Source organism: Protopterus annectens, chromosome 15.part0, assembly GCF_019279795.1.
Source record: "Protopterus annectens isolate FY-2018-M chromosome 15.part0, PAN1.0, whole genome shotgun sequence".
NCBI lineage: Eukaryota > Metazoa > Chordata > Ceratodontiformes > Protopteridae > Protopterus > Protopterus annectens.
The window spans coordinates 648,994,983-649,018,228 of record NC_056749.1 but is presented as its reverse complement, the minus strand read 5'-3'; the positions used below and the strand labels follow the sequence as shown (position 1 = coordinate 649,018,228).

Sequence of the window (23,246 nt, the reverse complement as noted above, 5' to 3'; positions counted from 1 at the left end):
ACACATGGCAGGACAAGAGAAGGAGGAACATTTATACAGTACAGGGCACCACAAACTAATTCATGAAGCTGTGTATTCCTTACATTTATTTATTTATTTATTCTTAACCACCATTTTCTGTGAGGTGCATCAGACTAAAATTTAGGCCCATGTGAATCATGACTTTATTCACTTACTGTGATGCTATAATTACTATTTTCATGCACTGAATGGTTCCATTTTCATATAGTGAAATCAGTTATCACAATTTTTTGCATCCAGTAGAGAATAATCTAGCAAAGAAAATGCCTGTTGGATGCTTCTTTAAAGCTTTAGATAGCTGTGCACTGAATTGTCTTTTATTTTCTACACATTTTAGTCTATTTTAGAAGTAAAAGAAATGGTTGGTAAAGGCTAAAATATAATACACATTCATATATTCGTGTATACATATGTGTGTGTGTGTGTGTGTGTGTGTGTGTGTGTGTGTGTGTGTGTGTGTGTGTATATATATATATATATATATATATATATATATATATATATATATATATATATATATATACACATATATATACACACACACACACACAAACACATACGGATCTATTTCACAATGCCGAAATTTCGGAATGCCAACAACTATATGGCCAACACCATATGACCAACATTCGAAATCTCGACATTGGAATAGACCATAAAAAAGGAAAATAAAATTTCCTTTAAACTGCTTTCCATTCCACACTATAGTGAGATGTCAGTTCCGCATTGTTGGCATTCAGAATGTCGATCATATGGCTGTCGGCATTCTGGACTGTCAGCAATGTGAACAGAACCCACACATACATATATACACACACATACACACACACATATATATATATATATATATATATATATCTATATATACAACACACACATGTATATATATATATATATATATATATATATATATATATATATACACACACGCACATGGCTTTGCTCAATAAAGCTGCTGTCCTTTACTTGTCTGTACTTCCTATGTACTTTATAACCCTACCTTTATTCAATTCCTTTTGGAGTAAGGCCATATATGCTGAGATTTTCTATCTGTTTTCCCCAACAAGCTGAGTTTGGATTTACCATAGGTATGTATACCATAACATAAAGGAGACAATATTTTCCAGCATTACTAACCAGCTCTTGCCTGGAAGTGTGGATTACAAAAGAGCGAACGAGTCAGGTCTATTATTACACAGCCTGCATCCCTGCCAGATCTTCACTGACTATTTCATGTTTGTGCTATGTGTTAATGCTAGGAAGAAAATGCCAGCACATAGTTTGCAATTTAACGGCACTACTCTAATGACCAAAGCCACTGGGGATGCACAAGCCAGTGCATTTCTTTGTGCCAGTCCCAAGCCTGGACAAATGGGGAGGGTTGCGTCAGGAAGGGCATCTGGCGTAAAAACTGCCAAATCATACATGCGAACAACAGTACAGATATACATACCAGATCGGTCGAGGCCCAGGTTAACGACGACTGCCACCAGTACTGTTGGCCACCAGGGTGCTGGCAGAAACTGGGCTGCTGTTGGCCGAAGGAGGAGAAGAGGGGGAAGGCATGCCTGAAGGCAGGTAAAGGCTAGGACTGTGGTAGTGATGGTTGGAACTTTGAATGTTGGCAGTATGACTGGTATAGGGAGAGAGCTAGCTGATATGATGGACAGAAGGAAGGTTGGTATATTGTGTGTGCAAAAGACCAGATGGAAGGGGAGCAAGGCTTGCTATATCGGAGGAGGGTTCAAATTGTTTTATCATGGTGTGGATGGGAGGAGAAATGAAGTAGGGGTTATCTTGAAGGAACAGTATGCTAAGAGTGTTTTGGAGGTGAAAAGAGTGTTGGATAGAGTAATGTTTATGAAGTTGGAAATTGATGGTGTAATAATGAATGTTGTTAGTGCATATGCTCCACAAATTGGGTGTGCAATGGATGAGAAAGAAAAATTTTGGAGTGAGTTGGATGAAGTGGTGATGACTGTACCCAAGGGTGAGAGAGTGGTGATTGGAGCAGATTTCAATGGGCATGTTGGTGAAGGGAACAGATGGAATGAGGAAGTGATGGGTAGGTATGGTGTTAAGCAAAGGAATGCAGAAGGTCAGATGGTAGTGGATTTTGCAAAAAGGATGGACATGGCTGTGGTGAATAAGTATTTTAACAAGAGGGAGGAGCATACAGTGACATACAAGAGTGGAGGAAGATGCACACAGGTGGATTATATCTTATGTAGGAGGGCTAGTCTGAAGGAGATTGGAGACTGTAAAGTGGTGACCAGGGAAAGTGTAGTTAGGCAGCATAGGATGGTGGTTCGTAGGATGACATTGGTGATCAAGAACAGGAGGGTGAGGGCAGCACCAAGGATCAAATGGTGGAAATTGAAAAAGGGTAATTGTGAGGTGGAGTTCAGGGAGTTGACAGGCACAGGGTGGCAGTGAAGGGTTACCGAATAGCTGGGTAACTACAGCAGAGCTAGTAAAGGCGATGGCTAGAAGGGTGGTTGGTGTGACATCTGGAAAGAGGAAGGAGGACAAGGAGACATGGTGGTGGAATGAGGAAGTACAGGAGAGTATACAGAGAAAGAGGATGGCAAAGAAGAAGTGGGATTGTCAGAGAAATTAAGAAAGTAGACAAGAGTATAAGGAGATGGGGTGCATGGCAAAGAGAGAGGTGGCGAAGGCTAAGTATAAGGCATATGAAGAGCTGTATGAAAGGATGGACACTGAGGAGGGAGAAAATGACCTGTACCGATTGGCTAGACAGAGGGACTGAGCTAGGAAGAGGGTAAGGGTGATAAAGGATAATGAGGGAAACGTACTCACAAGCGAGGACAGTGTGTTGAGCAGATGGAGAGTGTACTTTGAGGGGCTGATGAATGAGAGGAAGAGAAGATTGGATGATGTGCGGATAGTGAATCATGAAGTGCAGTGGATTAGCAAGGAGGAAGTAAGGATAGCTATGAAGAGGATGAAGAATGGATAGGCTGTTGGTCCAGATGACATACCTGTGGAAGCATGGAGGTGTTTAGGTGAAATGGCAATGGAGTTTTTAACTAGATTGTTTAATGAAATCTTGGAAAGTGAGAAGATGCCTGAGGAATGGAGAAATTAGAAGTTATGTACTCACCATAACGTTCCATCTGAGTAGGTGTATTCATTTGTCTGCAACCTGTGGGTTATGGATCCGATATCGGATCCGAACCGGCATGGTTTACCAGCTATGGATCCAAGCTCTCAGCTCCTCCCCTCACCCATAATGACCTGCTCTACCCTCATGACCTCAGATCGAGTTTGCCAACAGCAAGAACACCCTGAAAAGGGTAAAACACATCATATGCAGGAAACTGAAAGGCCAGGGGGATAGGAGGGCGGGATGGTTGCAGACAAATGAATACACCTACTCAGATGGAACGTTATGGTGAGTACATAACTTCTAAATCTGAAGTAGGAGATTCATTTGTCTGCAACCTGTGGGACAGAGTCCCCAGCTACCTGAATCTTGGGCGGCCATCATGGAAGGATATTCCGGAGCACCGCAGAGCCAAATGATGCTCTACCCCTAGATGCAAGATCCAACTTGTAGTGGGAAATAAAAGTATGAGATGAAGCCCACGTGGCTGCTGCACAAATATCATCTAGAGGAATCCTAGCCTTAAAGGCTGCCGAGGTAGAGACTGACCGGGTTGAATGGGCATGTACACCCTCCGGTGCGGGCCTTCCCGAAGCTTGATAAGCCAATAAGATACTTTGTGAAATCCAGCGAGATAATGAGACTTTGGAAATTGGTTTGCCCAAATTAAATTTAGCAAAGGAAATGAACAACTGGTCGGATTGCCTATGACCAGCCGTCCTGTTTAGATAAAATCTAAGTTGCCTGTGAACATCTAAGGAGTGAAGCTTGTATTCACCTTTGTTTTCATATTTAGGGAAGAAAACAGGGAGGTTAATGGATTGATTAATGTTTGCTTCAGAAGCTACCTTAGGAAGAAAGGACGGGTTGGTCCTGAGGTAAACACGGTCCGGATGAAAGACCAAGTAAGGAGGTTTAGCTGATAATGCTTGAAGCTCTGAGACTCTCTTGGCCGAAGTAATGGCTACTAAGAAGGCGGTCTTGAAAGATAAGAATTTCAGATCTACCGTAGCCGCCGGTTTGAAGGGGGGGTGGTCAAGGCCTGGAGAACTAAGGAAAGGTCCCAAGGAGGAACCGCTTGCTTTACAGGGGGCCTGAGAAGAAAAGTACCTTTAAGGAAAATCTTACATAACTTGGCAGACATCAGTGGATTGGAGTCATGACCAATGTGATAATGAGAAATTGCCGCAAGTTGTACTTTGACCGTGGAACTGCTGGCACCATCATTAAAAAGAGTGGTTAAAAAATCAAGCACCAAAGGAAGAGGAACTGTGAAGGGGTTTAGGCCTTGCCGCTCCGCCCACAAAGAGAACCATTTCCACTTGCTGCGGTAGACTTTCCTAGTGGATGGCTTATGAGCCGCCACCAGGATGGCCTTAACAGGGGACGAGATACCGGGAGTCCTGATCAAGAGTGGAACTGGAGCAGCCAAACGGTCAGCTTCAGGTTGTCCAGGTTCGGAGGAGATAAGTGGGATGGATGAGATATCAGATCCGGAATGGGATCTAGAATCCAAGGAGGATTCACAGAGTGAGACCTTAGGAAGGGGAACCAGATCTGTTGAGGCAAAAACGGGGCAATGAGAATCATTCTGCACCCCAACCAAGAGGCTTTCTGAAGAACTTGGAGCATCAGAGGCAAGGGGGGATAAGCATAAAGAAGACCGGGTGGCCAAGCATGCACCAGAGCATCTCTTGGGGAACCTCCGGGAGGAGGTATCAGAGCGAAAAAACTGTCGCACTTGGTGTTTGAGGGAGAGGCAAAAAGATCGCAAGAAGGAGTTCCCCACTGAGCGAAGATGCGTTCCGCTACCTGAGTATTGAGAGACCACTCGTAAGGGGTGAGAATGGTGCGACTGAGTTTGTCCGCCAGGATGTTGGACCGACCCGGAATATGCGTTGCTATGAGAAAGCGGTTGGTGGAGATTGCCCATTCCCACACTCTCATGGCTTCTCGACAAAGAGGGTAAGACCTGGTTCCTCCTTGCTTGTTGATATACCAGACAACCGACATGTTGTCCGATTGAATCGCAATTGTTCCCAAGGGAAGAAAGGCCTGAAGTGCTAGCAACGCTAAGAGCACTGCTCTCATCTCTAGAACGTTGATATGCAGTAAGGTCTCTGAATCGTTCCACGTGCCTTGGACGGTCCGGCCTGCAAAATGCCCCCCCCGAGGCGGGAGGCGCCCGTGGTCACCGTGGCGAGAGGGGGAGAAGCACAAAATGGGCGGCCTCCGTGGAGATCTGGAGAGTATAGCCACCACAGGAGGGACTGCTTGCAAGCCTTGCTGATCGCAATGGGATGATGCATAGGAAGAGCAAGATACGACCACTGGACTAGGAGTGTCCATTGGAGAATGCGCATATGAAATCTGGCGAGAGGAAGAAGCGCTATAGCAGCCGCCATGGACCCTAGAGCCCTCAGGACCAACTCCGCCGGAACTGAGCTTGAGTGGAGAATGGCCCGCACCTGGAGTTGCAGATTTTGAACTCTGTCCGCAGTGAGGAAGGCTTTTAATCTTCTTGTGTCTAACCTGGCACCTATAAAATCTATGAACTGCGTGGGTGCTAGGTTGGATTTTTTTGTGTTTATAGTGATGCCCAGACGGGGAGCAAGATGGAAAAAGGAGTCTCGCGCCAATATAAGTAGATGCCTTGTTGGGGCGGTGAGGAGCCAGTCGTCCAGGTAGGGAAAGACCTGTACCCCCTGAAGCCTCAGGTGGGCCGCTACCACTGCTAATACTTTGGTGAACACCCTGGGGGCTGTGGTGAGACCAAAGGGAAGGACCCGGAACTGGTAGTGACTGGCTCCCAGCCGGAAGCGGAGAAACCTCCTGGAGGGCCTGTCCATTAGTATGTGGTAGTACGCATCCTTGAGGTCTATGAAGCACATCCAGTGATTTTCTCCCAGAAGGGGGAGAATAGACTGCAGCGTGACCATTTGGAACTTCTCCTTGTGAACTGCCAGGTTCAAGAGTGAAAGGTCTAAAATTGGTCTTAGATCCCCCGTCTTTTTTGGCACTAAAAAGAACCTGGAGTAGAACCCTGATCCGATCTGGTCTGGGGGGACAGGCTGGATGGCTCTTTTCTTTAGCAGATGGCCAATTTCTGCCAAAGCAGCCTCCCACTGACCGGGTGGAACGTCGGGGAGGGACTTCAATTTTGGCAAGTGAAGAAAGGGATACGGTATCCTCTGGATATGATCTGGAGAACCCAGCGGTCTGATGTTATGGACTCCCATGCCGCCAGGTGCTCCGAAAAACGTCCCCCGACTGCCTCCAGAGTGGAGCAGCCGGGCAACCCCTCAGGGCTGCTGCGGGCCGTTCAGAGAAGGGTTCTCTGGACCCGAAGTTCCTGGGAGCCCCTCTGCCCCTAGGGCGGCGTCCTCCCTGTCCTCCTCTGCCACGGAAGGACTGGTTGTCCGGAGCAGGCTGGGATTGCTGTGACTTCCGGAACCACATCTTCTTCTGACCCTTTTGGTTCCTAGAATAGGGCCTCTGGGGTGCAGAGAAGCGGATTCAGATGGCAGACAGCGCCTTCCCATCCTTCTCGCTCTGGGTCAAAGTGTCGCGAACAGTTTTGCCAAAGAGGGCAGAACCATCGAAGGGGGCGTTCGCAAACGACGCCTTGAAGGGCTCTGAGAAATCGCAATGACGGAGCCAGGCCTGACGTCTAGTAACTAGGCCTGCCCCTGCGGCTCTAGCGGCACCTTCCGTAGCATGGGAGAGTAGCCGCATAGAGGTATTTGTGACGGACCTGAGAGTGGCCATGCGGGTGGAGTGCAGCACTTTGTCCTCCTCCGACATGGACTCTGGGGGGGATGCAGCATATTCTTTAATAAGATCGCGCTGCATCCTAATCACGTGTGCCAGATAGTTCAGCGCCCTTACAAAGAAGGTCGCTGAACTAAACATCCGCTTCCCCAAGCGGTCCATCATCCGAGACTCCTTGCTCGGGGGATGGACTGAGGGACTCTCCTGAGCAAGTTCCCTCTTGGTGGCCGCCGTCAACATGGCATCTACCGGAGGCCCCTTACTCCAATGGGCACGGTCAGCCGGGGGACTGAGAATACGGTCGGGCCTTTTTGGGATTGGCTCCACAGTGTCCGGTTCCTTTCACGCCCTGGTGGTAATGAGGTCCACCAGGGGGTCAGCAGGAGGGGACACCCAAGAGGTAGACGGGCCCGCTTCAAATGCCTCCAAGAACACGGACTCGTCCGAGGAAGACTTGGGGGCAGACCACCCCCCCCCTTATGCGGAGCATTTCCATGATGTCTCCAAATGAGACATCCTCGGGGTGACCGGGGAGCCTTCCTTCCTCCAAATCCGTGTCTTCTGTGAGAGACTCAGGGGAGTCTATGTGCCTCCTTTTGCACATATGTTTGCGGGGAACCTCCTCCGGGGGGCTGTCAGAGGACTCCTCACAAACAGTAACCTGTTCCAGGGGAACAGCTTGGGGCACAGGAGCGGGCTGTCCCAAGGGCCGGATGGTGGAAGCCTGACCCAGTGCAGAGGAGGCGGACGGAGCCGAAGCAAGTGCCGGGGTCCGGAGACCCTCAACAGGGCCCTCTCCACTACATCAAAGCCGAAGGGGAGCCGACCTCGACCAAAGGATCCGACAATCGGCTCCCCGGATCCGAGGTGGATCGAGCCGGCGCGGCGCTTCCGGATCCGGGGACAGTGCGCTCCGACACAGACGGCGCCAAGGAGCACTGATCCCCGGATCCGGCTCAGATCCAGGCTCCGAGAGGTCGGATCCGAGCACTCGAGGGCAGGGTCGGATCCGGTACCAAGTACTATCGGCGCCGACCCACCCCGGCTCGGCTGCTCGGCTCAACTGCTCCGAACCCTGGTAGCGGGTCGGAGAAGGAGCAATTGGCTTGAAAAGGGTGAGCTCCCCAGAGGAGGCAAGAGGACTCCCCTCTGCATCTGGGCCTGGATGAACCTTCTCATCATCCGGTCCAGATCAGCGTCTGACAGGCTATAAGTTGATCTCGACGAGGCTACCGAGGTAGGCCTGGAGTGCCTCCTCGATAGCCTCGACGGAGATCGGGTCTCCTCCTCCTCAGGTCCCGGTGAAAAGCACACTGGAGACTGGAGCCGAGGAGGGGGAGAGCCAGCAGACAAGAAGGCTGGAGGAGAAGCCCGCTTGGCTGGCGGTGCCGAAACAGAGGTCTCGGCCCGCCGCTTATGGTGCTTCTCCCTCCGGTCCTTCTTTCTAGCTTCCCTCTCCTCTGAACCACTACAGGGAGGTTGAGTCCCAGGAGGAGGAGGGGGAGCCGGAGAGGAGACAACCGTAGAAACGGTTACCCCCGAAGGAGCGGAGGCCGGAGCCGAGTCCGGTGGCAAAAGACCCGCCAAGACAAGCTTGGACCTCCGCTCCTTCAATGCCCTGGGGTTGAACCCTGCACAAATGGAACATCCAGAAGTGAGGTGTTCAACCCCAAGGCATCAGTGTGGCCATCAGCCGGGGAAAGCTTATGGCCACACTCGGAGCACTTGGAGAACACAGCTTTGGGTTGTTCAGACATCCCAAAAGCAAAAAAGTTACTTAAACTAGAGTTAAAGTAAAGTAACAAAACCACTCAACAGGCCCAAACACACACTACGCTACCAGCGAGGGGAGGGATAAGTAAAATTAAATTTTAAAACACTAAAAGTATAATAAAGAGATAGGGAAACCTACACTTCCACACAACTTTCACACAAAACTTCAAAAATTAGCACTTTAAGACTAAAAAACTACACTTAGCTGAAGAGCTTATGGAACACAATCTGGTCACCAGCGCGGCAAACGAGATCTGGGGTCATGAGGGTAGAGCAGGGCATTATGGGTGAGGGGAGGAGCTGAGAGCTTGGATCCATAGCTGGTAAACCATGCCGGTTCGGATCCGATATCGGATCCATAACCCACAGGTTGCAGACAAATGAATCTCCTACTTCAGATAGGTGTTTTGGTACTGATTTTTAAGAATAAGGGTGATGTGCAGAGGTGTAGTAACTACAAAGAGACTAAATTAATCAGTCACAGCATGACGTTATGGGAAAGAATAGTGGAAGCTAGGTTAAGAAGGGAGGTGATAATTAGTGATCAGCAGTATGGTTTCATGCCAGGAAAGAGAACTGCAGATGTGATGTTTGCCCTGAGAGTGTTGATGGAGAAGTACAGAAAAGGTCAGAAGGAGTTGTGCACTGTGTCTTTGTGGAATTAGAGAAAGCATATGACAGGGTGCCTAGAGAGGAGTTGTGGTATTGTATGAGGAAATCGGGATTGTCAGAGAAGTATGTAAGAGTGGTACAGGATATGTACGAGGGTAGTGTGACAGCGGTGAGGTCTGTGGTGGGAGTGACAGATGCATTTAAGGTGGCGGTGGGATTACATCACGGATCAGCTCTGAGCCCTTTCTTATTTGCAATGGTGATGGACAGGTTGACAGACGAGATCAGACTGGAGTCCCCATGGACTATGATGTTTGCAGATGATATTGTGATCTGTAGTGAGAGTAGGGAACAGGTGGAGATGACCCTGGAGAGGTGGAGATATGTTCTAGAGAGAAGAGGAATGAAGGTCAGTAGAACTAAGACAGAATATGTTTGTGTGAATGAGAGGGAGGATAAAGGAATGGTGAGGATGCAGGGAGTAGAGGTGGCGAAGGTGGATGAGTTTAAATACTTGGGATCAACAGTTCAGAGTAATGGTGAGTGTGGAAGAGAGGTGAAGAAGAGAGTATAGGCAGGATGGAGTGGGAGGAGAAGAGTGTCAGGAGTGATTTGTAGGGAAGGTCTACAAGAAGGTAGTCAGACTAGCTATGTTATATGGGTTGGAGACAGTGGCACTGACAAAAAGGCCGGAGTCAGAGCTGGACGTGGCAGAGTTAAAGATGTTAAGATTTGCACTGGGTATGACAAGGGTGGACAGGATTAGGAACAAGTATATTACAGTGTCAACCCAGGTTGGAAGGTTTGGAGACAAAGTCAGAGAGGCAAGATTACACTGGTTTGGACATGTGCTGAGGAGGGATGCAGAGTATATTGGGAAAAAGATGCTAAGGACGAAGCTGCCAGGTAACAGGAAAAGAGGAAGGCCTAAGATAAGGTTTATGGATGTGGTGAGAGAGGACATGCAGGTGGTTGGTGTGACAGAGCAAGATGCTGAGGACAGGAAGAAATAGAAACAGATAATCCGCTGAGGTGACCCCTAACGGGAGCAGCCAAAAGAAGAAGAAGAAGACTCTAATGACCAAAGGGCTCAAGATATCCTGGCAATTCAATATGATTCTCAGCAACAGCATTTATTGCCCTACAAATCATAGTTTTTGGGAATGGACACAATCCTTACTAAGATATTTTAACAATTTCTTGATAAAACATGACATTCACAGATATTGGGCACAACTAAGCAGGGAGTGGGAAGAGAGAACTTCATAGTTGCTCTTGACCACATTGAAAGTTCCATTTATATATTTTATCTGTCTTTTGATATGAAATATTAAAAAAATGTGCAATGCTAAATATGATAGAAAAGTGGTAGTCAAAACTTATTAACCAACATTAACCAACCTAACCATTAACTTTTGAACAAATGTGCCTGTTGTAAGAAAGTCCCTCTATATTGCACAGCTAATAAACAAAGGGGTTGTGTCTAGATCTATGGATGTCATTGACCCCCCCTTTAATCAGCTATGGAACAGACTCCTCATCTAGATAAAACAAAGTTATCAGTGTAAACATTCAAGTGCAACTTGGATCTATGGATGGGAAATAGAAAATTCACCCCAGAACTGCCTCTTGAACTACTAATTGACAGAGGTAACACCTTTGTGATATGATTTCAGTTATTCTCATTATGGGTAATATATAATTATTGAGCATGCAATGGGTAAGGCCAATCTATAACCAAACAGGAAAGGTTATTTTGAGCACTAAAAGAAAACTGGCTAGATTTAAAATGGCCCGCAAGGGCAGCTAGCTTGGTACTTACCTATGAATCTATTAAACAATGCTAATTAAAGTGACAGTAAACTTTTCCTTTCATTACATATTAATATTTGTTAACTTATTCTTTGGAAGTTGAATAATATTAATACATACTAGTAATGTAAATTAGTCTCCATCACATATTTAACACATTCAGCTTCACTCTTTAAACTTTGTCTAGCAAAAAATTGAACAAGCTATATTTTTTTCTACAAACGCCGACTCTTATCTTTACATGCTATTAGTTAAACCATCCTATAACACATTCACAACCTTAATGGAAGGATTTTATTCTGGTACAGCTTGTGTAGGAAGAGTGGAATGTTACTTGTATTTAATAGTTTAGTAAAGATTAGATATGGAGTCTTTTCTAATTAGATGGATATATACAGATAATTTATTAAGATTATTATTATTATTATAACTTCTTCTTTCTTTAGAAGAAGTTGTGATTGTTGAGAGACATTTTGGTTTCTTATTAGTGCCTTTACTCCATTTGTTTCTTTGATCTCTTCACAGTAACAGAGCAGTCCATGACTTATTGTGAACGGAGTAAGGTATTATTTTTGATGAAGCTTCTTCCTGCTAGCGCTCTCTCTCTCTCTGTATATATATATATATATATATATATATATATATATATATATGTGTGTGTGTGTGTGTGTGTGTTTGTGTATATAAAGCATATACATACATACATGTGTGTGTGTCTATATTATCTATAGATATACATATATTTGTACACAGATATAGATATTGATATATATACATATATAAACGTGCTCAGATGAACACACATATCTAGCTATATATTGATATACATATGTATATAGACAGAAATACAGATAAATATGGGTTACAAACAAGTTGTCAAAAGTCAACTTGTCGAACCCAAAAGAAGCCAGCACAGCTGATCAGCTAGCTATTTATGTGTGATATCTCAGTGAAGTGGAGATCAAGTAATACCCCCTTTTCCCACTGTAGTGCAATCTCTAAGTTGGTATATATAATTAACAGGATGGTTTCCTTTTTTGGTAAGCTGCTGATTAACAAATTTTGTTCAATCAGTTGCCTTTCAATACACTGACTTTTCGATATCCACGGATATATATCCATAGATAGATATTCCTGCTCTGAGGTTGCAGTACGTTAGAGAAAAGGGAAAACTTTATTAGATTAAATTTTAATTTACTCTCAAAACTGAACAATGTGAAGCAATTTTATGATCCCTGGGTACCAGGGATAAACTCTACACAGGTACTTACTGACAGTGATCAACACTGACAGCAACATTTTGACCTCTAACCTTGCAGCAGGACCCAGTACTATAGCATCCATATCATGTCTCCATTTTAAGTGGGGTTTTGGTCCTGCACAGTAAGACTCAAGACATTATTTAACATATTGTTTTTAACAATTAATATATAGCACTTTTATTGTCTGCTTTTTAGTCTTCGAGTGTATTTTATTGCTATTAACTAATATGCACAAGTAACTGATTTGTCTGCAGTTAAAAGCATTCTGTATCTTTACAAATCTTTATCTGTTTGTGCTTTCTCTAGTGCTACTGTCTGTAGGCTATTGTTTCTAGCTGAAGCCTCTCTTTAACTTTGCTAGATTGTGTTAATAGTCTGCTGAGTGGGGGCTGGTTCTTTTGTGTTCTCGTAAAAAAAAAAGTTGTTCTTCTGGTATTTAAGCCCTAACTTTGATAGGGTTTCTGTCTATAAACACTGAGCAGAGTGGATAAGAGTTGTTGACTGCAGCTGTTAGCTGAGATATATAAGTATCCTGTTTTTTTTTCGATTATTTATACAGATTATTGTTTTTAACAATTAATATATAGTACTTTTATTGTCTGCTTTTTAGTCTTCGAGTGTATTTTATTGCTATTAACTAATCTGCACAAGTAACTGATTTGTCTGCAGTTAAAAGCATTTTGTATCTTTACAAATCATTATCTGTTTGTGCTTTCTCTAGTGCTACTGTCTGTAGGCTATTGTTTCTAGCTGAAGCCTCTCTTTAACTTTGCTAGATTGTGTTAATAGTCTGCTGAGTGGGGGCTGGTTCTTTTGTGTTCTTGTAAAAAAAAAGTTGTTCTTCTGGTATTTAAGCCCTAACTTTGATAGGGTTTCTGTCTATACACACTGAGCAGAGTGGATAAGAGTTGTTGACTGCAGCTGTTAGCTGAGATATATAAGTATCCTGTTTTTTTCGATTATTTACACAGATTATTGTTTTTAACAATTAATATATAGCACTTTTATTGTCTGATTTTTAGTCTTCGAGTGTATTTTATTGCTATGAACTAATCTGCACACGTAACTGATTTGTCTGCAGTTAAAAGCATTCTGTATCTTTACAAATCTTTATCTGTTTGTGGCTTTCTCTAGTGCTACTGTCTGTAGGCTATTGTCCCCACCCTCCCTCTTAGTTGGTGTCTGTAGGCTATTATCCCCACCCTCCCTCCCAGTTGGTGTCTTGCTCTTATACTTGGTGGCTTTGCAGTTGCCCGCCCCTACTGTAAATCTGATCTGTGACACGCCCCTACTGTAAATCTGATCTGTGACACTCCTCCCAGTCTAGTGTCATTAGCTCATTGCCTTAATATTGCTACAACTCAAGTGCTCTAGGTTGCACTGCATCTGAAGTGTTTGTGTATTTTAGCTGCTTTTCTGTATATATAGACTTCTCTGTTTCTTTAACTAAATAAGCTCTGCAAAGTTGTTTTATTGCATTCCTGCCTGTATTTCTGAGTTTTTTGCACTTGTAAAGTTTGTTTTTGCTTAGTTTAATTGGTAGGCTACACACTCAAGTGCGCTAGCCGAATTAAAGCATTTACTGTGTTTCTGTACTTAATTTCTGCTACTTTGTAAAAAAAAAAAAAAAAAATCCTTGTTTCCCGCCTTTACTGAACTAGAATAGTCCAGTCTTCAGTTATTGCTGATCTCTGGGCTGTGTCATAGTTCCTGTGCTGCCCATATCCTTATTTGGATAGGAGGAAGCTTCTTTGTTCACCAGTGAGAGTGGGGAGCTCTGAGCAGCCTATCTGTCCATTGAGGAGTGGTTCCAGCCCAGTGACCTGTAGCTTATTGGCCATTTTGGGCCATTTCCTATCTCTTTCTAACCCCCTGCTTTAAAGCCAGCTTTAGCGCGCTTTTGCGCTTGTAATTTAAAGTTCGTCCTGTTTGTTGCATTTACCTGTTGAGGCTACACACTCAAATGCACTAGCCTAAGTGCACTAGCCTGTGTTGCATATTTATTGCATTTTTCTGCTGTTTGTTGCAAAAAAGAAAAAAAAATTATCCTTGTTTCCCATCTTTCCTGACCTAGAGTAGTCCAAATACAGGCTTTGTTGTATTCTGAACTTTTGGAAAGTTCCTGTGTTGCCCATTTCCTTTCTTGGATAAAGGGATGCTTCTTTGTTCACCAATGGCAGTGGGGAGCTTAGAGCAGCCTATCTATCCCTGGAGGAGTGTTCCCAGCACAAGAATCTGGTAGTCTATTGGCCGTTTTGGGCCAATTTCTAGCTCTTTCAAGTCCCCCTGTATAAAACCCGCTTTGGCGCGGTTTGTGGCTTGTTACTACTCAGCCAAGCTCCTCGTGGTCCTGCAGAGTGGTGCCAGCAGCAGAGAGGCTAAAAGAGCGACTGCTAACCTGATAAAAGATTTTTTTCCTGCTACTACCTGGGCGAATGTCCGATCTAGCTAAACTGCAAGTATTTCTGCTTCTTGAACTGTTTTAAACTGTTTAAAGTTGTTTTTGCACCTGCACTTTTAAAGTTTGCCCTGTTTGTTGCATTTACCTGTTGAGGCTACACACTCAAGTGCGCCAGCCTGTGTTACATATTTATTGCACTTTCCTGCTGTTTGTTGCAAAAAAGAAAAAAAAAATTATCCTTGTTTTCCATCTTTCCTGACCTAGAGTAGTCCAAATACAGGCTTTGCTGTATTCTGGACTTTTGGAAAGTTCCTGTGTTGCCCATTTCCTTTCTTGGATAAAGGGAGGCTTCTTTGTTCACCAGTGGCAGTGGGGAGCTTGGAGCTGCCTATCTATCCCTGGAGGAGTGTTCCCAGCACAAGAATCTGGTAGTTCCTGTGTTGCCCATTTCCTTTCTTGGATAGAGGGAGGCTTCTTTGTTCACCAGTGGCAGTGGGGAGCTTGGAGCAGCCTATCTATCCCTGGAGGAGTGTTCCCAGTACAATAATCTGGTAGTCTGTTTGTTGCAAAAAAAAAAATTATCCTTGTTTCCCATCTTTCCTGACCTAGAGTAGTCCAAATACAGGCTTTGCTGTACTCTGGACTTTTGGAAAGTTCCTGTGTTACCCATTTCCTTTCTTGGATAAAGGGAGGCTTCTTTGTTCACCAGTGGCAGTGGGGAGCTTGGAGCAGCCTATCTATCCCTGGAGGACTGTTCCCAGCACAAGAATCTGGTAGTCTATTGGCTGTTTTGGGCCAATTTCTAGCTCTTTCAAGTCCCCCTGTATAAAACCCGCTTTAGCGCGGCTTTGCACGATTTTGCACATAGCACAGTATCGGGCAGCACCGCTTAATTGGGTTTAAACCATTCTCGGCTCCACAAAGTCTGATCTTCACTTTTTCCCTTAGAACTGATATAGTTCTCATAATAAACACCCTATTCACACTCTAAAGCCTGGCACTTGCTCACTAAAACAATGATACAAGTCAGCACTAAAAAATTAAAAGCACTACACCCTCACAAACTCCCCTTGAGTACTTTGTTCCCCACTGGCCCTTTTTTCAATTATAAAGGAATTCCCAATACTATTCTAGCATGTCCAAAGGTCAGTTGTCAATCTCCTCTCCAGTCCAGCTGGTGAATCTGGAAATCTTGAGGCAGTGTTACAACTGCCTCATGTACACAGACAACCCTCTCCTCCTCCCAAGAAATTCCAACACATGTGAGAGATGCAACCATATAGCCAAACTGGAGGCTAAGCTCACTCAACTCAGTACTGGCATAACCAGTCAGGAGGAGAAGGAAACCACACTCACTACAATTCCAGTCTCACACAGACCTACCACGACAGCAAACCAAACACATAAACACACAAAAACATACTCGGAGGCTCTAAATAAAAATCTGCCTAAGCAGCAGAGACCTCCAAAGCAGACACCCAAGCAACCACTACCCCAAAACAAAACACGTGCAACACATAGCTCACAAAGCCAGTGTGCCAAACAGTCACAGCCCTTAAGGCTAAACAACACACCTGATACACTTGTAATAGGTGACTCAATCGTCAGGCACACTGACGTCCCGCTCACCAGGCTGAACAAGGAGAAGGTCACGGTGAGCTGCCTGTCAGGCGCTAGGATCCGCCACATAACACAAGCACTCAGGTCACTCCAAGGCAAGTACAAATATGACTCAGTCATTGTCCATGCTGGTGTGAATGACCTGAGACATACCTCTCTGGACTACATGAAAAGAGACATAGAGGAGCTCTCTGAGCATGTAGCCCAGGCCGGTATGACCCTGACCTTGAATAGCATCTTACCCTCACCAAGAATGATGCCACAATATGAAGACGAGATGATCAATTTCGACAATTGGCTTAAGTATTGGTGTCATTCAAAGGGGATCTAATACCTGTCTGCCTGGATGACATGCTCGACAAGTCACGATGCTTTGCTAGGGATGGCTTGCACCTGTCACCTCTGGGCTTTCGGATATTGGCAAAGGCTCTTGCCACCCCCATAGTGCCTTTTTTAGGCAAGGCTCAAAAGACAAACCCACCTCCATAGGTATCACAAGGGATAAGAAACTAAGAGTAATGCTACTCAATGCCAGACGTCTAAACGTCAAGATGCACGCACTCGAAATTCTCCTTAGCATGGAGAACATTGATATCTGTGCAGTAACAGAAACCTGGTTCAAGGCTCCAGAGAGCACCCCAGCACTACCAGGTTATACCTCATACCATGTTTTCCGGCCCCAAAACTTGGACCGAACCACAAAAGGAGGGGGAGTATCAATATTCGTCAAAGATACCCACACCTCCAGATTGGTGGCACAGCACGAAGCATCAGAGACTATCCATGTGCAACTAACAGTGGGTAAAACTGCCTTCCAGTTTATAGCCTGCTACAGACCACCCTCCCAAACCCAGGAACCCCACTCAGCCTTCCTGAGAACACTGGAAAATATGAACATTTCTCCAAACACCATTATATTGGGCGACTTCAACTTCCCTAACATAGACTGGGAGCATTACTCTAGCTCCAACACCCTATCCCAAAGGTTCCTAGAATTTATAATCTCAAATGCTATGGAACAACTTGTTGCCACTCCCACAAGAGAAGAAAACATACTGGACCTGATCATCACCAACATGCGGACTCTATGCTCCAGACCAGAAGTGTATCCCTCACTGGTAAGATCAGACCATAAACTAATCTCACTAGATATTCACATCCCGACCCCAGCCCCTGCCCAGAAAACCACAGTGAAAAACTTCTCTAAAGCAAATTTCACACTCCTCAAAACCGAGGTGGAATCCTTCAAAGCCCCCGGGCCTGTGGAAAATACGGCCCAGACCGCAGAATCCTTTATAAACGCATTCTATGAACACCTTCAGGAATGCATGGATCATGCAATCCCAAATAAAACCAAGACCCAATCCTCCAAAATTAGGCGTCCTGTCTGGTGGACTCCAGCCATAAACAAACTATGCAATAGAAGGAGGAAGCTACTACATGATAGAGCAAAATCCCAAAAAGGGAAGGCATCTCTGATCAGTATTAGCAAAAAACTACGGGCACTCATAAAATCATCTAAGGCCAGCTTCGAGAGAAAAATTGCACAGGACACTAAGGATAATCACAAGGCTTTCTTTAGTTATGTTAGGAACCTGGGTGGAAATTCCCAGATATGCTCAGAATTAGTTCAAAATGACAAAAAATACACCAAACCCACAGACATTGCCAACATCCTAGCTGACAGGTTCAGCGCAAACTTCTCCCCTTCCCACCAAAAGGGCAAATATCTATCTCAGCAGAGTGCTGCCCCCCTGACATCTCAGATGCTCAGGTAAGAGCCGCCCTCTCCATAGCAAAAAACACAGCATCAATGGGACCAGATGGTGTCCCGGGCTGCGTCCTACATGAACTCCAAGAAGAACTAAACCCAAACATAAAACTACTGTTCAATCTCAGCCTTACTACAGGATATGTACCCAAAGAGTGGCGTACAGCAACAGTGGTCCCTCTCCACAAAGGTGGTGCCTCAACGGATCCTGGAAACTATCGCCCCATAAGCTTGACTAGCTTGGTCTGCAAAGCTATGGAAAGGATCATCATGGACCTCATAAATAAAGATACTGGGGACCTACAGACACTGGATCCTACCCAGTTTGGCTTTGTTAAGGGCAGATCCTGCCTCTTAAACCTGGTCGATTTCTTTGAAACAGTCACCAAGGTCATTGACGAGGGGAAGGTGGTCCACACAGCCTACCTGGACCTTGCAAAAGCCTTCGATACAATACCCCACTCAGGCATTATAGATAAGCTCAACACAACTGGTCAATGACCAGCAGAACGGAAAAAACAAAAACCAAAAAGTTCCACCGAAACTATGAAGCCAATAATGGTTTAATGCTCGATAATCCACAAAAGTTCCATATAAAAATCCACGAACAACTAAGTGCTTTCGCCAAGGTTAAAAAAACATAGGCATCTTCAGAGTTGTTCGTTTACAATGCATTCTCCCCTTTTATGCAACTTCCTACTACTTAATATTTTTTTACGACTGCCTGATCTATTAAAAATGCTTGTCAAATATCAACCATGCCCCCACAATTAAAATACTTTAAAATATACTTGAAACTTCATTTTTTAGATGATACATGTAATATATATTGCCTTCACTAAGCATTCATGTCCAATGATGTATAAAATAACATTTACATATAAATATCAATTATACTTTCATTACTTGATGGTACATGGCATGTGAAAAAAAAATATAAATATAAATACAATTGTATATATGTATAAGCGAAAAATACACTTATAAAATTCTCATTATATTAAACTAAACAATTCTACCCTGTTTTATTTTTAAAAAAGGCTTTATAGAAATAAAGTCATTGAGTCCCGGCGGACTCGTGGCATTAGTCCGTATCTGCCACAAGGACTCGTGCGCCTCTAAAATGGACTCCCAATCCCCACCCCATTTGTTGTCAATAATTTTATCAATGACAAAGAATAAAAACTTACTAAAATTCATACACTGCCTGGAGTGCAAATATAAGGCATTGTGTGGATCCTTATTTTTAATAGCTCTCAAATGCTCACTAATCCTGTCCCTTAATCTACGGGTGGTCTTCCCTATGTAAAAACCAGGACAGGAAAGACAAGTGGCCACGTAGACCACTCTCTTGGAATCACAATTACTTTTTCCTGGACACTTCACAGAGACCCAAATCCACCAATATCCACATAAGGTCCATTGTTAATATACCTACAATACCTACAATTCTCACACTTAGACATGTACAAACCTTTACTGAAACCTACATTTGAAGTCATAGGAATAATTAACAAAGGGTGGGATATTATTTTTGACAAGAATATGTTTGCCGATATAGGCACTAAGCCAAAAATAATACACAGTAGGGGTAGCAATATTAAAAATATATTGAAGGCATATCACGTAGGTTTCAGTAAAGGTTCGTACATGTCTAAGTGTGAGAATTGCAGGTACACTTGTCTTTCCTGTCCTGGTTTTTACATAGGGAAGACCACCCGTAGATTAAGGGACAGGATTAGTGAGCATTTGAGAGCTATTAAAAATAAGGATCCACACAATGCCTTACATCAGGCAGGTGTATGAATTTTAGTAAGTTTTATTCTTTGTCATTGATAAAATTATTGACAACAAATGGGTGGGATTGAGTCCATTACAGGCAGAAGTCCTGTGGCAGATACTAATGCCACGAGTCGCTGGGACTCAATGACTTTATTTCTATAAAGCCTTTTTTAAAAATAAAACAGGGTAGAATTGTTTAGTTTAATATAATGAGAATTTTATAAGTGTATTTTTCGCTTATACATATATACAATTGTATTTATATTCATATATATTTTTTCACATGCCATGTACCATCAAGTAATGAAAGTATAATTGATATTTATATGTAAATGTTATTTTATACATCATTGGACATGAATGCTTAGTGAAGGCAATATATATTACATGTATCAGCGAAAAAATGAAGTTTTAAGTATATTTTAAAGTATTTTAATTGTGGGGGCATGGTTGATATTTGACAAGCATTTTTAATAGATCAGGCAGTCGTAAAAAATTAGTTTGTTGTGTTTTAAGTGATTGTTAACTGTATTGAATGATTGGTTAATTAATGTAAAGGAAGTTGCATAAAAGGGGAGAATGCATTGTAAATGAACAACTCTGAAGATGCCTATGGTTTTTTAACCTTGGCGAAAGCGCTTAGTTGTTCGTGGATTTTTATATGGAACTTTTGTGGATTATCGAGCATTAAACTGTTATTGGCTTCATAGTTTTGGTGGAACTTTTTGTTTTTTATTATAGATAAGCTCACTAGCTTAAATATAAACCCCTATGTCACTAGATGGGTTGCAAACTGGCTCAAGGACAGAACCCACATGGTTAGAATTGCTGGAGCCATGTCAGACTCCAAACCAGTTACAAGTGGCGTCCCACAAGGCTCAATCCTGGGACCTCTCTTGTTCGGTATATATTTCTCGGAGGTACAGGCTAACATGGAAGGACTATGGCTGACCAAGTTCGCAGATGACTGCAAACTGGGCGCCATAATTGACTCTCCAGCTGACACAAGCATCCTACAAAAGGGCCTCATAGAAACAGACAACTGGTGCCAGAGCCATGGCCTCAAGCTAAATACCAAAAAGTGTATAGTCATCCTCTTTGGCAAAAACAAAGTGCCCACAAATTACCACATAGGTGGTAATCCATTAAGTACGGAAGAAGTAATTAGGGACCTGGGGACCCAAGTTGATAGCAATCTCTCATTTGACAACCACGTGGCCAAAGTGGTTAGAAAAACATTTTATATAGCCCACCTAATCATGAAGGGATTCACATCTAGATCAGGGGAGGTCATCGTGCCTCTTTACTCATCCCTCATCAGGCCCATAATTGAGTACAATGCCCCTTTTGGGATGTACCTTACCAGACACCTGCAGCAATTGGAAAGACCCCAAAAGTACCTCACCAAGAGGATCAAAGGGCTCAAACAGATGCCATATGCTGCCCGGTTAAAGAAACTCCAGCTCTACTCAGTGGCATACCGCCTGCTCAGAGGCGATCTGTGCCTGACGTATAAAGCCATGTCCAACCCGAATTAATGGACATGCTGCACCTCAGAAAATCCAAATCCCATCAAGCTACGCTCGAGACTTGAACCTCAGCACTGAAATAAATAGGACATGCTGGAGGGACAGATTCATAACCCAGAGGCTCTCTTCACTCTGGAATAAAATCCCAGTCCAGGTTAGGCAGAGTCCCTCATTGACTCTCTTCAAGAGGAATCTTGATGAGTGGATGGGAGATAGTAGGTTTACCCTGGGTATCACTTCTGTGTCACTGTTAGACAGAGGCACAGTATACTAACCTCGAAAAAGGGCATAGCTAAATTCATTTAAAATGGGTGGCGAAAGCCAAACACACTCTGGCTAGGCTTATAAATGCCCTAGGGCAGATAGCCTAGTATGACCCTATGAACCTATGAATCAGAGGTGATGTTCTCTCCATCTAATGCATTACAAGAAGAGTAGGCTTAACCTTACTTGTATCTGCAGTATTTTATCAAGTGCAATCCCTTTGGTCTTAAAAATGTAGCCAAATTAAATTTTCCTCCATTTTTCATTAAAGTTATTTTCTAACTGTAACCTTAAATGTAGGCTCTAAATGTTGTTTGCATCCAAATGTATTACCATAAATGTAGTCTTTAGATAACAGTATCTCCTTCATCCTACTGTTCTAGTATCTATTTCTGAGCCCTGGTGAAGATTTCAATTACCACCTTGGTTTCCAATAAAGATCAGTGCTTCAGCTATTCATGCCCTCTCTTTGAGAGTAGGAAACAAGCCTAAATCCATTCATGTTAACTGAATAATCCTCTGACATGCTACTCAAGCTGAAGTAATCATCAACAATGACAGAAAAAAATTGTCCTGCGCCAGTTTGCCAGAATCGCAATGTGTTTTGGTTAGAGCAGCACAGCAAAAACAATGTACTGATGAATGCAAGCTGTATCTTGCATACTGTTTCTAAAACAGATCTGCTTGTTCACTTCAGTTACCCAATACTCATAAACATGTCAGAACACATAAGACACACTACACAAACTAAAAACACAATGAGCAGACCACTTGATGATCGGTGTTGTTGTGTATTACCTTCACATACAAGCAAAAGATAGTGCTAAGTTTCTAACGTTACCAGATGTTCTTCTTACAAAGTGTGTTGGTTGTTATAAATGACGTGACATGCAATTGCTATAAAAAACATACAATTGTTATGGTGCAAACATAACTGAAACAAGGTAATGAGAAACTTTTACAGCTTGGCTACTTTCTGGTCAAATGAGGCCTTAAATAATTAGTCTGGCATCGGTAAAAATCAAAAGATGGGAAAAAGTCACATAGCCACATCATGCACCACAGCAACACTTATATACTGTCCTAATGAGCTATCCAGCTATTTTATATAATTTTTATGCCCAACCACTTAAAACAATTATTAATAATGTTATTCCTCACAAAACTTGCTATTTAAGTAGACTGATTTAAGAATTAAAGGGGATTCAGTAGGCATTATAAATAAGTTACATTATTTGGTTAGTTACCTTCATAGCTTTATCACTGTTGGCAAAGTTATTAATAATGGAAAGGGACTCCTGAAATCTCGACCCTCCAGTTAGAGACACATCAGCTATTAGCTGGCTCACTGCAATGATAATCTGTAAAATAATGAAAACAGTTTAAGCAGTGATATAAAACAGAATCTAGAATACCTGTCTGGTGATGAAGAAAAGCATTAGTAAGTAATAGCCTGCAGGTATTGTGTGGTTTTAGAATGTGAGGGACTACCATGTCATTT

At 43.5% G+C, this 23,246-nt stretch overlaps 1 protein-coding gene across 1 annotated transcript in view; it reads right to left on the bottom strand.

Annotated features, from left to right (window-relative positions):
• DOCK11 (dedicator of cytokinesis 11) overlaps positions 1-23,246 on the bottom strand; it is a 1,858,863-nt gene that overhangs the window by 579,662 nt on the left and 1,255,955 nt on the right. Inside the window, exon 42 of the mRNA XM_044057487.1 lies at positions 22,993-23,106. Within this exon, the coding sequence (XP_043913422.1) occupies positions 22,993-23,106 (114 nt within the window). The remainder of the gene's footprint in view (positions 1-22,992; positions 23,107-23,246) is intronic.